The 15,746-nt window shown below is 40.0% G+C and overlaps 2 protein-coding genes across 2 annotated transcripts in view; both read right to left on the reverse strand.

Moving 5' to 3' along the window:
- Positions 1 to 5,301, reverse strand: part of skib (v-ski avian sarcoma viral oncogene homolog b) — a 30,616-nt gene extending 25,315 nt beyond the window's left edge. Inside the window, exon 1 of the mRNA XM_063473922.1 lies at positions 4,038 to 5,301. Within this exon, the coding sequence (XP_063329992.1) occupies positions 4,038 to 4,931 (894 nt within the window). The 5' untranslated portion in view covers positions 4,932 to 5,301. The remainder of the gene's footprint in view (positions 1 to 4,037) is intronic.
- Positions 5,302 to 12,665: 7,364 nt separating this feature from the next.
- On the reverse strand, positions 12,666 to 14,544 carry tmem51b (transmembrane protein 51b). The gene is made up of 2 exons (XM_063472976.1): positions 14,138 to 14,544; positions 12,666 to 13,098 (listed from the first exon to the last, which is right to left on the reverse strand). Exons 1-2 carry the CDS (start codon positions 14,542 to 14,544, stop codon positions 12,666 to 12,668), a joined length of 840 nt encoding a protein of 279 aa, XP_063329046.1.
- Positions 14,545 to 15,746: the final 1,202 nt, after the last annotated feature.

Raw genomic sequence — 15,746 nt, forward strand, 5'->3', positions numbered from 1 at the left:
AAAAATCAGCTGAGAAAAAAAATTACCACATGATGCATAGTAATATAATATGGACTGAGGTTAATACTATATTATACCTTTAACCAAGGCGCTGGCTTTGTGCTTGTCCCACAGCTCCTAATACTTTAATTTAAATGCAAAGAATGAATTTGCTTTTACTTGCGGACACTTGAAGTAGTTTGAACACAATGATGTTAAAACTACTGCTGGCATTAATAACTTAGATTAAAGGCATTTGACTTCTGACATATTTTATGCTATTTTATTTATTTATTGCTTCTTTTGTTTGTTTGTTTGTTTGTTTGTTTGTTTGTTTGCGATTATTTTCACAGGAGAAATCAGTCAAAAGTGTTATGGTTTTTTTAGCTTTTCAACACATGGACTGCTGAAAATACAAAAAGATAACCTTTTTAACTCTAATAATCATTTTAATTGTTGTATATATTTGTATAGACAGAGAAAATTATGTCAGATCTATTTGTAGTCATATAAAATAATATATTAATTGCTTCCAATTTAATTTTCTTAAAATAACCCATAAGGCCAAATTCAAAAGACCATAAAATCATTACATGATAATATCAAAAAAGCAATATGATTCTACTGAAAGTCTATTAATGATAACACTGAATTATTGCCCAGTGCTATCTCTATCAGACATGCAGACACCACCAAAGGCTCCACTCTGTCTTTGAGCACATAACTAGGAAACCGGTGACACAGCAAACTCACAAGCGTGGATTTCCCACCCTCGGAAAGGCTGGAGGTTACAGACCTATCCACACAGCGGCTAAAGAAACAGCACGGTAACAAAGAGAAACTGCTGCACTTCACAGCCTCTGAAAGCCTGGCTCGCAAACAAAGGAGGCGGCAGGTCTTTAGCGCACATTACCCATGACAGAACCCCAGCTGACACTCTTTAAACATGGGGTCATCGCCGCTAGAATGGAGGCCACAACCCCTGGGAGCGCCTGATACCTCTTTTGCCTTGACACACCGTCCCCGCTTTGGCCAAAACACTCTGGCCAGCACAGGAGTGTTGTCTACTGCAGAGGGAGGAGGGGGGTGGAGCGAGTTTACGTGGGTGTCAGGACTCAGGCGACTGCACTCAAAAGAATGATGTGTCCAACTGAAACTGCAGTTTTTGATGCGCCGGGAGATTGAGAAATATGCTACCAAACCTGAATTAAATGCGATCTGCTCAGTGTTTACAGCACGACGGTGATACGGGTGGGTTGGGTCTTTAATGAGTGGGTCAGACAGGCCCACCAAGGACCAAAGAGTTATACCACGTCAGGATCCAGGGCTTTACAGAGGTCAGCAGACAGATGGGAATGGAAATGAGCTGGCCGTGAGCTCATTTTAATCTGGCTCGCACAGCTGATCCAGTCATTACACTCGCCTGTTTACATGCAAACACACTTTTATACCTGCTTTACATAAAGACACCTACACACAAGTGCAGATAAAGGCACGGTTACCGGGTGATGAAAGCAGTCGAGAGATTTTTTTTTCTTCATTTATTCATTCACTTCTAAAAACAGCTCATGATCAAAACATGCAACCCTTCAGCCTTGGGCACACACTCTGGTTTACTCCAGGTTTGAGACTAATTGCATTGAGCCAGGAGAACAATGGGTTGAGAAATGGAATAAATTGGCCTCACTTGGGTGGTTTTAATATCCATTCCATTAAGGAGGGTCGACACAGTTCTCCAGAGTCTACTTTTACTCTCCACTCATTCAAATGATTGATTGCATTGGGCGTACTGCTTAGAGCTTTTTTTTTTTTTTTATAAATATATACAGTATTCAAAAAGTTTTTCCCCCTCCAGTTGAAATCCTCTTTCTTGAAGATTTCCATGCTAATCAGAAAAGTTCATATTTAAATTATTACATGCAAAGTTCAGAGCAATGAAGAAAGCAATTTGTGTCTGACTTCAAATTCAGGTTCCCATAAAATTTACAGAGTAATAAATATTATTATTCGTCTGAAAATTGACCTAACAGCTCCAATACGGTGACGTTTCATTGGAAATTGAGCCGCGGCTGAGAAAAAATGTTTTTGTCTGCCAGGTGAATATCCCTCCGTCTTTTATCAGAAAGCCATCTGGCCAGTGAACTGGACACAAGGGCATGAGATTGGATGGTGTAAAAAGAATGGGGGTAGGCTGGGTCAGTGTCTTTGGAGCGAGGTCACAGGTCAAGGCCCTTTGACAACACATATCAAGGCCGGGCTCACACACCCTGCATCTTCTGAATGAGAGTCTGCGCCGTGCTCTCTCCAATCTGCCCTCATCTGCACATTATAGGGCTAAATGACCAAATGCTGCATTTGATGCAAAACAGACACAATGACTGGCCTGGCCAATCCGGCTTCTGCTTTTTTGTGGGCAGAATACTTTTTTTTTTTCCTTTCCCCATTTAGAATATGACTGGGAATACTTGCATGTACACGCACATGTTATCAATAAAAACTGGAATTTTAAATAAATAAATACATTTTAGTCGGTCCAGTAAACTGAGTACCTTCCCCTGGCGGTGTCTGCAGCAACCACCATGTTCAGTGCATGAGGTGGGAGTCTAGACAGATGTTACAGGCAGAGGAGCTAACCTTCGGGGTTGCCTCTTATTAATAAAACACCCTGACATCAGAGGGAGGCTGAGACAGACCGATAACATTGTGTTTTTATTTTATGGGTAAGCTGAGCCAAACACAGTCTGTGAGCCTCAGTCCAGCCTTTCAGCAGCTTGGCCTGTCAGGCTGATGTATAGGAGAGCGCTGGTGTGCAGCTCCCTGAGGACGGGGCCTGTCTGCTAACTGGGACACAACTGACAGTGAACCACAGCAAACAAACAAACACTGCCCCCTTCGTCCCTTTCAATCCATGATGAGCAGGCCCTCTGTATCTCTCGCACACTCTCTGAAAGACTGACAGTGCAGGAATCACCATTTTGTGGAAATATATAACTCACAGGTCATGCATCAAGACCTGCTGAAACATCACAGGTGCAAGACTTAAATACCACAGACAGATATTTCTCGACTGCGGAGAGATTTCGTCAAGAGGCCATCCAATTTGTGGAAAGGTGACATAAATCAGCAGCGAAGAGCCTCAACACAACCTCCTCGTTTCATGTTTCTATAAACCAGCGTCTATTCCCATTAAAGCAAGTACTGAGGTTTCCCTGTGAGACATCTCCTGGCTCCTGCTCAGACTGGAGCAGCGCCATGGTGATGCATACAGAGATGTCCACTCATTAGCAGAGTCCCACACAACAGCTGCTCTGTGACGAAGGAACAGCCACCTCGTCTCCTGGCCCTTTGTCCATACTAAACATCTCTGACCCACGCAAGGAGCCACAATGGGACGCTCACACATAGACAAACATGCACGCACACTTTTCAGATTTCTTATCCTTGTCCTGATGAGCACAAACCTCTTCTCACTCTTTCACACACACACACACACACACACACACACATTTCCATATTCAAGACCTCCTTAAACTCTTATCCCCTCTTCTCCACCTCGTGGCACCATAATGCACTACCCTGCCCCCTCGCTTCTCTCTCACACACTAATAAAATATATCAGGGAGACTCAATTTATCATAAAGCAGCTGCCCTTGGGTAACCCTGGGGGCTGGGTGGGTGAGTTTTAGGTGATGGGATGTATGCTCGGGAGCATTAAGCTGATTGTTAGTCTCACTTTTTTCCACACACAGAAGAAGTGAGTGAACCTCTAAATGAAATGGGACAGGTACAGAAAGGTGTGATGTGACATTTGATCAGCATTTTTACCCAGTTGGGGCATTTGATAAGGCTGGTAACACTTGTGAAAGATACAATCAATCAGTTAATCAAAGGAAACTTGGCAGGCCTGTGAAGAAGGAAGTCTTCTCAGATTAATGCCAATCAGCGCAGATGATGTAGTTCAGATATCAACAGATACAAACAATTCACTGCAAAATTCCTCAAACACAAAAAGCCATCGTTGTAAAACCAAAAAAAGGGGGGTAAACACACAGACTTACTCTGCAAGATTTACTGGACAGTTTTCCCGTCAGATCAAATTTTCCTTTTAACTCTTTGAGCAGCTTCTCCAGGTGACTCTTCTCCTCTTTCCCGGTGTAGTCCGGGTCTAAGAGCACATAAGCCCGCCAGTTGGCGGAATCAAAGCCCCAGTGGACTGTCCGGTTCTCTAGTCTCTTGTGACTGTGGACAACAAACTTGTGAGGTGGGTACATGAGTCTGCAGTCCATGCACTGGATGCAGGCGGCACCCGGAGAGGTGTACAGTTCCGGGACAAACAGGCCTTTACACCGACCAAAACATTCGTGATACACTTTGAAGCTTTTCTCGGTTCGCTCCAACTCCAGAGAGCCCGACTCCTTGTTGCAGTGAGGAGGGTAAGTACCGCCGTAGATGAGCGCGTTGCAAAGCCGTTCAGCATCCGTCTGAGTGATAAGCCCACAGGACGGTGCCGAGAAGGGCAGGATACCCACCACTTTGAGGATCTCTAGCTGGTCCGCCGTGCACCTGGAGCAATAGATGTGGAGATCGTCGCAGACCGAGTTGATCTGCTGGAGGGAGAAATCTCTGAGAACGCTGTTGAGAATCTGCGGTAGGCACAGTCGTTTCTCACCACCGACGACGAAGCAGGAGATAGGTTCCCGCTCCAGCACCGTCTCGCACCTCTCGGTGGAGCGGTCGGACGGGATAAAAAGTGGACCGGACATCACTGGAGGTGTCTGAGCTGGCAGGGTGAGCATCATCTCGATGGATTTACCATCTTTCCCGAAGAGTGAGTCCTGGTGCCATCGAGCGGAGAACGCCGCCGGTCCACCGAGGGAGCGCCTGGAACTCAGATTAAACTGCTGCAGAGTTTGCTGAAGTCCAGGATGGGGCTGGAAGCTCGTGCCCTCCATGTTGTCGGTTAGAGAAGAGAGTTCAAAACTCAAAATGCGAGCTGAAATCGACTTATCGGGTCGGGCGTCCTCAGCATCCGGCTACACGCTCAATAACGCGCACTTCCATGTCACCGGAGAAGCTTCCCAGCGCGTCCATTCAGAAAACTGAGAGCTGCTGAAATCATAGGGCAGTTCCTGTAAGCACACGCAATTAAAGTCGACAACTAAGCGACTCCGAAGTCGTATTATCCAACATACAATCACCGGGTACTATGTTTCTATGCTCCTGCGGTTTTACGCACTCCTAATGTGCGCCCGAAATATGCCTCGTCTGCTCAGTCTGGCGTACATTCAGTCTGCTGTCTCCCCACTCACTCAATGTGTGAGTCGCTCTCTCTCTCTCTCCCCCCTCTCTCTCTCTCTCTCTCTCTCCCTCTCTCGCCCTCTCTGTTTGTTTGTGTCTGGTTCAGTCATTGAATCCCAGCCAGGAATGTGACTGACTCCCCGGGCTGGCTCTTCCCTCAGCCAGCTGTTCCTCCCTCTGCTACAGGGCAGCTGCACATTTAAAAAAAAAAAGAAAAAGAAAAAAAGAAGGAAAAAAAATCTTTCTAAACCCAGGCGAGGGTGGAGCTCTGGAAAATGTAGTTGATACTGGGAAAGCAAACACAAACTTTACTTCAAATGCATACGCCTTGTAGGTCAGCACTGTTTCAGTCGCAGAAAGCGGTCAGCACAAATTTTAACACGATATGGAGGGAAAATTTGTAAGTGAAAACAGTAAAAACATGCAATACTCGAATGCACGCATTCCTTTAATTAACTACTGACTTATGTACATGTTTGAAGTTGGCCGTGTTGTACTGTGAGTGCTTCTGTTGTGTTTTTTTACGATAATTTACATAGAAATATATTAGCCTTAAGTCTATAGTTTCTAAAATATGCACTTGTATACATTGCTGACCTGTAAATGCAAATGACGCCTTCAATTAATTAAAATCAGTGCATTTAAGTTTACTTGTATTAAGTTTTTTCCTGCATACAGGAAAGTATGTTTGCGCACACTTTAATTTCATTATGTGTTTAAAAATGTCTTTCTTACGTGTGCAGGACGCTTCTGTAATTGCAGAGTGCAAAGACCCATGAGACTGTTAATATTTAACTTCAAAACCTTAATTTAGTAGTGTTGTGATCATTATTTCGGTTATGTTGTGTTTAGACTTTGATACTTGCTGATGTGTAATGCAGTTTCCAGTGTTTGTGCAGCCAAGAATAGTGTTAAAGGTTTAGCTAACAACAGGCTACCATGATGGAAACTCGTGCACCATGAATGCCGACCGGCGTGAAACGTCGTTGATCAACTCTTAATACAGCTAAACAAAGTAGAAAAGTCATTTTGCACCCTCATTAAAACACGAGGCAACAATTGTAAGTAAAATGCAACTGAAATATATGAAATCTAAATTTACCATTAAGGAAAATGTGCTTGGTTTAAACCGAATTTATACCAATCAAGCCAATTACAACTGAGTAGATTCAATTACATTTAACAATTTGCATTGTTCTTACGTAAAAGAATTACATGGAAGATTTACATGTAATCACACTACTTTAAGTCTGTATTTGGGGGGTGGGGGTGAGATGCAGAAACGCTACAAAAAGTGAGATCTCACTTTGTAAATCGCCCTACATAGTGATATTTTCTGTTTTTATTTACAGTAAAATTTGTAAACATGACCATGTATGAAGTGTATTAGCTTAAAATTAGAGGTCTTTTGCTTAAGCGCAGTTACCATAATGCGACTTATCCCTCTTAAGTAAGCCACACTCAAAATAAACACCGAGTGTGAGTTGAGATTACTTAATTATTAGTCAACAAGCAAGACAAACTATTAAGTTTTACAGTTTAATGGTGTAATAATTAAATAGACTATAATAGAAATTCTCATAGATAATTTCACAGTGTAGTTTTAGTTATTTTACATCAGCAACAAATCAATTTCCTTATCCAGTTAAATTCAGAATATTTCAGAAAGACTAAATGAAAGTCAGATATTAATTATGAATTAAATTTAGGGGTTAAAGTGTGGTTGTTCATGAGTTTGTGGACCCTTTGCAATTTCCAGGATTTCTGAGCTGATGAATCATCAAATAGGATCTGATATTCAAACAAAATCGGACTAAAATGAACATAAAACATGGTACTTTACATTTCTATTAAACACGCAGTAATCAGGCATAGTGCAAGCTGGAAAAAAATAGTTGAACTGGCAGATTTGCTAATTCGCAGACGCTCCTTTAGCACCAGCACCCTCCCATCAAATGATTGCTTTTGCTGGTTGTGAGACTTGGTCTGTGATGAAGAGAAATTTTGATCCCTCTAGAGAGGATCAAACTTTGCCTTTATTTATACATTCTGCAGGGAAATCCCTAAACCCACCAGTTCCAGTCTCATCATCTTAACTGGAACATTTGACTCCAAGCTTATGGTGAAGTCATTAGCACAGAGGATCACTCTTACTTTTGCACTTTTTTTCAGTTTGAACTTTAAGTCATAATCTCACTTAACAACTGTTTTCTCTGCTCTAAATGACAGATAGAAATGCGTATACTTTCTAAGCTACCAAGCCACCAGGACAAATAGAGAAAAATGTGCACAGTGGCTAACAATATGCTAACAGGTTAAAGGCTAGGGTTATGCTAGCAGCTACGGTAGCAAGCAGCCTTAGCCCCGGAACAGCCTCTGTAAAATCATAACAGTCAAAGGTTTAATGTTTGGTTGTTGTTTTTTTGTTTGTTTGTTTTTTTTAGTTGGCAGTAAAATTGCTATAACAGTTTAGCATTAATAAAACAAAGAAAAAGGAAAAAACTGTCTCAGTAAAAACTTAAGTGATGGTCTGATGTTGGTATTTTGCAGTTTTACATAAGCGACAGCAGTTCACATTGTTTATTACTGTTAGAGTCATGTGGTTTTGGACAGTGCAGTCCAAAACCACACACATATATATGTATATATGTGTGTGGTTTTGGACAGTGCAGTCCAAAACCACACACATATATATGTATATATGTGTGTGGTTTTGGACAGTGCAGTCCAAAACCACACACATATATATGTATATATGTATGTATATATATATATATATATATATATATATATATATATATGTATATGTATATATGTGTATAATTTTAAATTAAACTTCAATCATATCTCAAGACCTCAGCAAACCTGCGTGCATGTGTAATCTTATGCAAATTGCAGCAACATTTTAAATCAGATTTGAGTCTCAATGAAGTATCATAAATCCACAAATAAAAGTGCAAGGCCAGTATTTAACCCAGTCAGTTTGAGTGCTCAGTTGACTGTTTACTGATTATATTCTATTTAAAAACAGCAATGAAGAAGTTTGTTTTTCTTTCCTGTTATTACCTAATAGATTATTATTAGTTAGACTGTAGTTTATTTTAGAAATGACCTTAGTGATATCAAGTTCACATTTTATGCCTTTATCAGTCATGAAATCACTTTATTCCTGACAAGTTACTAACCTCTTCTCATGAGTTTATGATTCAAACGGCAACAGGTGATTCTGACATGGGTCATTGTGACACATTCATTTAACAGGAAATAATGAATAAGATAGAAATAAAAATCTGTAAAAATATAATGCACATTAGATTTATATTTTGCAAACATATGTTGAACATAGTCTTGAGAACAACTGTATGAGTGTGTGCATGTGTATGACAGTGGTGGGGGAGCTTACTGAAAGTTGAGCAGCCTGGTGGTTTGGCTGAAGAAGCTGCAGAATCCAGTTGTTCTGTTGTGGATCCTGCGAGTCTCTTCCCAGAGGCCAGCAGGAAGTGTATGGTGGGGGTGGGAGTGGTCACGTGTGACTTTGTTTGCTCTGGTCAGGCAGCGCTCTTGTGCAACATCCTGGATGTGGGGAAGTGGAGTCCCAGTGATCTTTTCCAGTGTCCTCACCACTCTCTGCAGGGACTTCCAGTCTAAGGCACTGCAGGCTCCTGACCACACAGACATGCATGCGGTCAGTAAGTTCTCTATAGAGCTTCTATATAAAGTGGTGAGCATGCGAGGGGGGAGGTGAGCTCTCCTTAACCGGTGGGAAAAAGTGCAGGCACTGCTGAGATCTCTTTACAAGAGAGCAGAACAGGGTGTCTGTTATCTGTATCCACAGAAACTTGATGCTGCTCATCATTTCCACTGTGTTGTTGGTGATGAGAAATAGCATGTGACTGTACTGGCTCCTCCTAAAGTCAAAGATAGTCCCCTTTTGGGTTTTTTTGACATTCAGAGCCAAGTAGTGTGTGCTGGTTCAGTTGGTTCACTTCCTCTCTGTAGGCCTGGTTGTTGTCATCTTGAATGAGGCCTGCTACCATTGTGTTGTCAGCATACTTTACAATGTGAATCTGGGACAGCAATCATGGGTTAGCAGGGGGTTCAGGACACAGGCCTGAGGAGAGCTGGTGCTCAAAGAGATGAAGTTACAGTCAGATCAGGTCTCTTGGTGAGGAAGTCTTACACATAAGGGTGCTGAGGCCCATGGGAACTAGTTTAGCATGTTCATGCTGTTGAATGATGATCTTAAACGATGAAATGAAGTCCACAAACACCATTTGCATGGGTGTCTTCTTGACCTTGGCTGAGATGTAGTACAGAGAAGATGGCGTCTTCTGTAGAGTGATTTGAGTAGCAAGCAAACTGTAATGAAAACAGTGTGGTCCTTTACCAGCTGCCTTTAAGGTGGGTGCTACAGGGCAGAAATCATTTAAACAAGTGATTTTCAGGGTACTGCAATGATGGCAGCAGTCTTGAAACAAGACAGTAGGACATTATGATCCAGTGACATATTGAAGGTGTGCTGGTTGCTGCATTCCTTGAACATCTAACCAGGTATGTTTTCAGGGCCTGCTGCTTTTCTTACGTTCACTCCTTTCGAGGTCTTCCAGACATCAGCTATTTCAAGACTGCTCATCAGCAACTGGAACATTTTTCTTTACGGGTGTGTTGCTGAGTGCCTTGAACCTCCCAAAATATTTGTTGAGCTCATTTAGAAAGGCTGTATTGTTCTCACAGGGTGGAGGAGCAGCTTTATCGTCTGTGATGTCTTAGATAGTCTGCCACATTTGTCTGGTATTCATAGGGTCATGGAAGAAACTCTGTATTCTCTAGTGATGGTGCTTTGGTACCATTATGCACCATGTTGCCAGATTTAAAGAGTAATTTTGTACTTTGAACATTGCATCTTTCGTCATCCGTGGTGTCTCGCTGGCCTGTACGGTGATGTTCTTGGTGACGGATACAACTTCCATGCAATTGAATGACTGAATGCACAAAGTCAGCATAACCATTCACATTTGTAATGATTGCCAGTTGCAGCTGCTTTGAACATGAATAATCATGTCATCATCATCACCATGAAAAAAGGTCATTCTCAAAAGGTGATGTGAAGTTCTATTTCAGGGTTAAAGCTTTTGACTCAAGTACAGTATGTATATGTCATCTCATACTTCCCCTCTATTTATGGAGGGAAATATTATTATTATTATGTATTGACAAGCATGAATACAATAAAACCATAAATAAATAAAAGAAATTAAATGAAAGCGCTACAATAATAAAAATTTACATTTTGTGGTTTTTATTGTAGACAAAAATGGAATACACGTGGAGGGAGAAAATATGTATTGGAAAAATGTATTCTTTTTAAATAAGAAAAAAAAAGGCTGTTTTTATTTTTGACATGGGGCAATCCTTTTTTGTTAGCTACATATAGCAACCAACCTTCTGACCTACATACAACAACAACATATGTTAGTAAATATAAATGAAAAGTTCCATATTTGCGTTCATATATTGTTTCTCACAGGGAGCTGCAGGGAGTGGACAATGGCTTAACAGATATAAAACAATCAAATCAGTGATTAGCAGCTATTTTGACAATTACGCCCTTTTTTTAAGACAAAATGAAAAAAAAAACAAAGAAATGAAATATGTCATTGTTCCGGTTTTTCACATCCTGCAGTTCCTTTCAATAATTTCACTTAGTTTTCTTCTTTATAAATAATTTATTGGTTAAAAAAACATTGATTTGAAGATGCCAGTTGAGGCTCTGGGTACTTGCGTTGGGCATTTAAAAAAAAATAAAAATTTCTAGAACTGTTACAAAACAGCAAACAAAAAAAAAAAAAAAAAATCAGCCATTTAACTTAATCATCCAGAAAATAGTAATTTAAGTCTTAAAGAAATGATCAATAAACAATTAGGGTTCAAATTAATTGAAGGCTAATGCTTACATTTTGGTATGGGTGAAAGTTTAACTTAAATAACGCTCTAACACTCATCTACAATAATACCTACATTTTCCTGATTTTAGCTGTTTTTACTTAAATAACTTGTATTTTTAATGTAATATTTTTTCAATATGATTTTATATTGCCCACCTCAGCTCATATTAGCAAATATTTTAAAAATTTCCACTTATAATTACTTTTAGACTCTTACCTGCTTTCAAAAAAAACCAAACAAACTGAGGTGCAAAAAGATGACGATGAACTGTGAAATGAATAAATGACCAAATTCAAACACTGGAGGGTGCCAAATATTAACCAGTGAAACTTAAGATGCAAAAGCACAAAGTAATATTCAGGGGGATGGTCATGTTGACACATTTTAGAAAAGAGCAGGTCAAAGCAGGTCGATTTTATTAATCAAAAGTCGAATTACAGTACGTGCATGTTATTTTTTCCCCCAAAACGTATACCAAGCAAATGTAGGAAAATTAAACTGCATCCTAACATTGGATCGTCATACTTTTAGTAAATGTAGTTGCTTTTCTTAATGTTGACATTACATGAGTATTAAATACACGGTGAACTTGTTTTACGGACATTTTGAAACAAAAATATAAAGTTGAACTTAAACAAAATAGAAAAAAAAAACAATTTATTCTTCACTTTTTACAAATAATACAACATAGTTAAAGAGATCTAAACATTTCAACAATTTAAGAGACAATGAATAAAAATGATACATCACCAGAATATCCAAAACCTTTCTTCTGGTTATGATGTGCCAACATATATATTTTTTTCCTTTCTTAACATTTGTCTTAAAGGATAAAGTTACTTTAAGACTTGGAGTTTAAAAAATACACACACACACACACACACACACACACACACACACACACACACACACCCCAATTCAATTTTCTATTCAAATACTAAGTTTAGAATACTTAAACTTAGCATGATTTAAAAAAAAAAAAATTATTCTCGCGTTAAATCGTAGGACGTAGTTTCAACTTCTCCAAACTTCAAAGCAAACCAGAATCAAGACACAGCAATAACATTAAGTCTTGGAAAGGTGAAAAATATGTTACAGCTGGCTAATAAATAAAATTGAAAGACTATCCTCTGTTTGACATAAATTATAACATGATTGTTAAAACGACAGACTTAAATCTGAAAGCGGATCCTTTCACACATATCTAATAATGAATTATAATAGCATAAATATGCAAATTCAGAGCTTTTTGGTAAAGAACAAGATTCTAATTTCAGCAGTGGGCGTGTGTGGCCCCTTTGTTCTTACTGCATTTACCTGCTTAAACCTTTCACATCGTTTTCTCCAGAAATGTTACGATAAATCCACTAAATTCATAAGTGTTACATTAATTTTTTCCTTTTTTTAGAAACACACATTAAGGTAGATGTAGAACGCTTGCCCTACTTAAATTCAGGCATCTTATCTTCATACTGTGGAGGAGGAGTGATGGGTTCAATGGTTACTGGGTTCTGTGTGGGGGTGCGGATTTGAAGGCGGAAGTCCTTCAGGTGCAGTTTGTCAGATTTGATTCTTCTCACTCGGAGGGGCCGGAGCAAACGGCTGGCCCGACTAGCACTGCGGGTTGGCATACTGGGGTTAGATGTAAGGCCAGCGGGTTCAGATGGAGGCTCAGCGGCTGCAGGTTGATCATTAACAGGGGTTTCGTCAGTCGTGTTGTTAGCGGGCTCTGTTCCCTCGTTTTCCACCGCAGCTATGATGTCCTCGTAGGACGGCAGGTGAGAGGTGCTCTGCCGAAGGTTACTCTGACGCACAGGGTACTCACTGCTGCTGACGACTTCCTCATAGGTTGGCACGTTGTACGTAGTTGGGTCGCTGGAAAGAGACAAAAGTTTTGACCCTCACTGACAAATCATTGTAAATTACACACTTTATAAGCCTTCTTTTGGCAACTTTGACAGTTAAAAGGAGCCCCAAAAACACAGCGATGACAAACCAAAGCTGTCAACAACCTTTTGCCGATTGACACCTTCAAAAGGCACCATACAGGCATTCATTTGTGTTTGTGTCCATCTTTTTCAGCTTTGTTTTGGTCCCCATAAACTCTTGCTTTGCTTTGTGTTTTATCTGCTTAATATCTTAGTATATTGACTAGGTAAGTGGTGCCCATGTCTGCTGTTTAAGCCAAAGTAGATTGTCAATGTTACTTTTTGTCTGAAAGAAGCTTCTTGTTGTGGCTACAAGAAATTTATGAGAAACAGCAAAGGCCCACAAAACAAACTCAATAGTCTTTAATGAGTTCAACAAAGTAGTAAAAGGGTGTATTTCTCTGTTTTTCTCAGTTTTTGTTTAAATCACATGAGTTGCCACCTGCTGGCCATTAGAAATAATTCAGGTTTCATTCATTTGTTTCAAAGGAGCCAAACTTTAGAGTTTTTTTTTTGTGTGTGTTAAGCTACTTAAATAGTGACCTATGAATCATTTCAGCGTAAAAAAAGGCAACAAACTCAAGGGATGAACAGATTTTCTGGATACACATAACAAACAACTTTAATTTACAATCTCTCCTATTAAAAAAAAAAGATATATTTTTTCACATTTCTCTTGTTGAATAAAATAAAAATGGATTTTTTTAAATTTTTTTATGGATGGATTATAGAGGTAAATAAAATGCTAAACGTTTACTTAGTCCCTGACGTTACATAATTTGCAGTTTACTTGCAGTGGATCCTTTCCAAGCAGAAAGACGGGGTACACCCTAGGCTATTGCAGAACAAACACATAGAGACAGACAACACCGGTACAACACCTTTTCACACCTGATTGCTAACTCAAGGAATTATCATATCATTTATAAATCCTAACATTTATAAATGATCTAGGAATAAAAATAGAACCAAACGTTATCACTTACGGCTGAGGCTCCTCTGGTATCTGAGTCATAAAGGGGACTCCTGTGGTCACAGGCTCACTCCTTCTATCCTGAGCTCTCTTCTTGCTCTTTAAACCAAGGCCAATGGCTAAGATCAACATCACTGCCCCAACTCCAACAAGCACCATGGCCACTGTTGGGGTCTTTGTTGCTCCTGAATTATTATCACCACCGTTGTTATTAGGTCCTGTGGAGTTGCCTGATGGCTTTGGAGAGGCACCTGAATCCCCTCCAGGTATCACAGTCCAAACAATCATGACAATGCCAAGGGCAATGAGGCCCACTCCAAGGGCACACAGGGCATAGTGGGCGCCTGAACCAGAGCTCCTTGAGCTGGAGGATCTGTTGGGACGGCCGTTGTCACCGCATATACCCCGACTGGAACACATACCTGCAAAACAACCTGCAAGGGGGGGAAAAAAAAGGCTTTTCAGTTTGCACAAGCAGACACCACCTACCCCACCACTCCTCCAGATATTTACCCCCTCTGTAGGAAATGATTTAGATCACAGTATCTGAATTTGTTTTTCAATTTGTGACCAAGTTTCTAATATTATCACATTGTTATTGCCTGCGTCATGGTGCTTCTGTCTGTATTGTCTGTGTATTCTGTTAATAACATTAAGCTTAATTTCTAGTATGTGTACGAGTGGCCAATAAAGCTGATTTTGATTTTCCAGGGTAAGAACGGGCTCAAGAGTCCATATCTATTAGAGCACCACACGTACCACACGAGATGGGCCATGTCAATAAAACATAAACCATTACCAGTTCCGGAACAAAAGGTTAAAATGACAGTTTGAGTGTTATCTCGCTGTATCCATGAACCGGTTTCAGACGCTATACTCTTAAAAACAAAAAAAGGCGCTGAGGCTACATTTTTGATGCATGAGAAAGTAGGAGAACAGGTTAAAAGAAAACGTCAGGTGTGGTGCAAAACAGGTTACAGGAAAACAAAGAGTTCTTTGGTAGTTCCACACATGTCTTAACATGACAAACATTAACCCAAGAGAAGGAAGGATGGAGATAAAAAAGTGACACAAAAGATCTTTGTAATGGTCACAGAATCAAACAGAATAAAGAGCGTTTATAAAATTAGAATCAGATAAACATCTCACAATAACACCATGAACACCTACAGAATAAAATGCATTTTAAATTACTTTCCTGCCAAACAACAACATTTGTGAACCTTACTCTTTAACCAGAGGAAAAACAAAAACAAAAATGCACATAACTGAAAAAATGATGCCATTGTTGGCTCCAGATTTCCAGAATGAAAACCATAGCCGCAGACTGCTCCTCTGTAATAGCTGCACATAAGCGTGACCTGTGCAGATGATTATGAACTAAAGCCGTAATCGAATGTTTACAAGCATGTCCAAGTAATGACATCCTACTCAAAATATCCCTTAAAAATAGCAGACATCATCTACTTAAGCTCTACACCTGTAAGTAGCAATGTTTAGGTTGTACTGGTGTGAATCAGGAAAATGTTCTTTGTAAAGCCACTATAGTTCACACATTCATACAGATGGCTTACAAATTTAAAAGATATGATGCCTTGACACCTGTAGAGAGGGCACTCGGT

Source organism: Pelmatolapia mariae, linkage group LG5 (assembly GCF_036321145.2).
Source record: "Pelmatolapia mariae isolate MD_Pm_ZW linkage group LG5, Pm_UMD_F_2, whole genome shotgun sequence".
Classification (NCBI taxonomy): domain Eukaryota; kingdom Metazoa; phylum Chordata; class Actinopteri; order Cichliformes; family Cichlidae; genus Pelmatolapia; species Pelmatolapia mariae.

What these genes read in the sequence shown, in the direction of transcription:
- tmem51b (XM_063472976.1), bottom strand. Translation starts at nt 14,544, where the DNA reads ATGTGTTCCAGTCGGGGTATATGCGGTGACAACGGCCGTCCCAACAGA. An exon ending in ATACCAGAGGAGCCTCAGCC is followed by an intron (nt 13,099 to 14,137) that starts GTAAGTGATAAC and finishes GTCTCTTTCCAG; the next exon opens with CGACCCAACTACGTACAACG.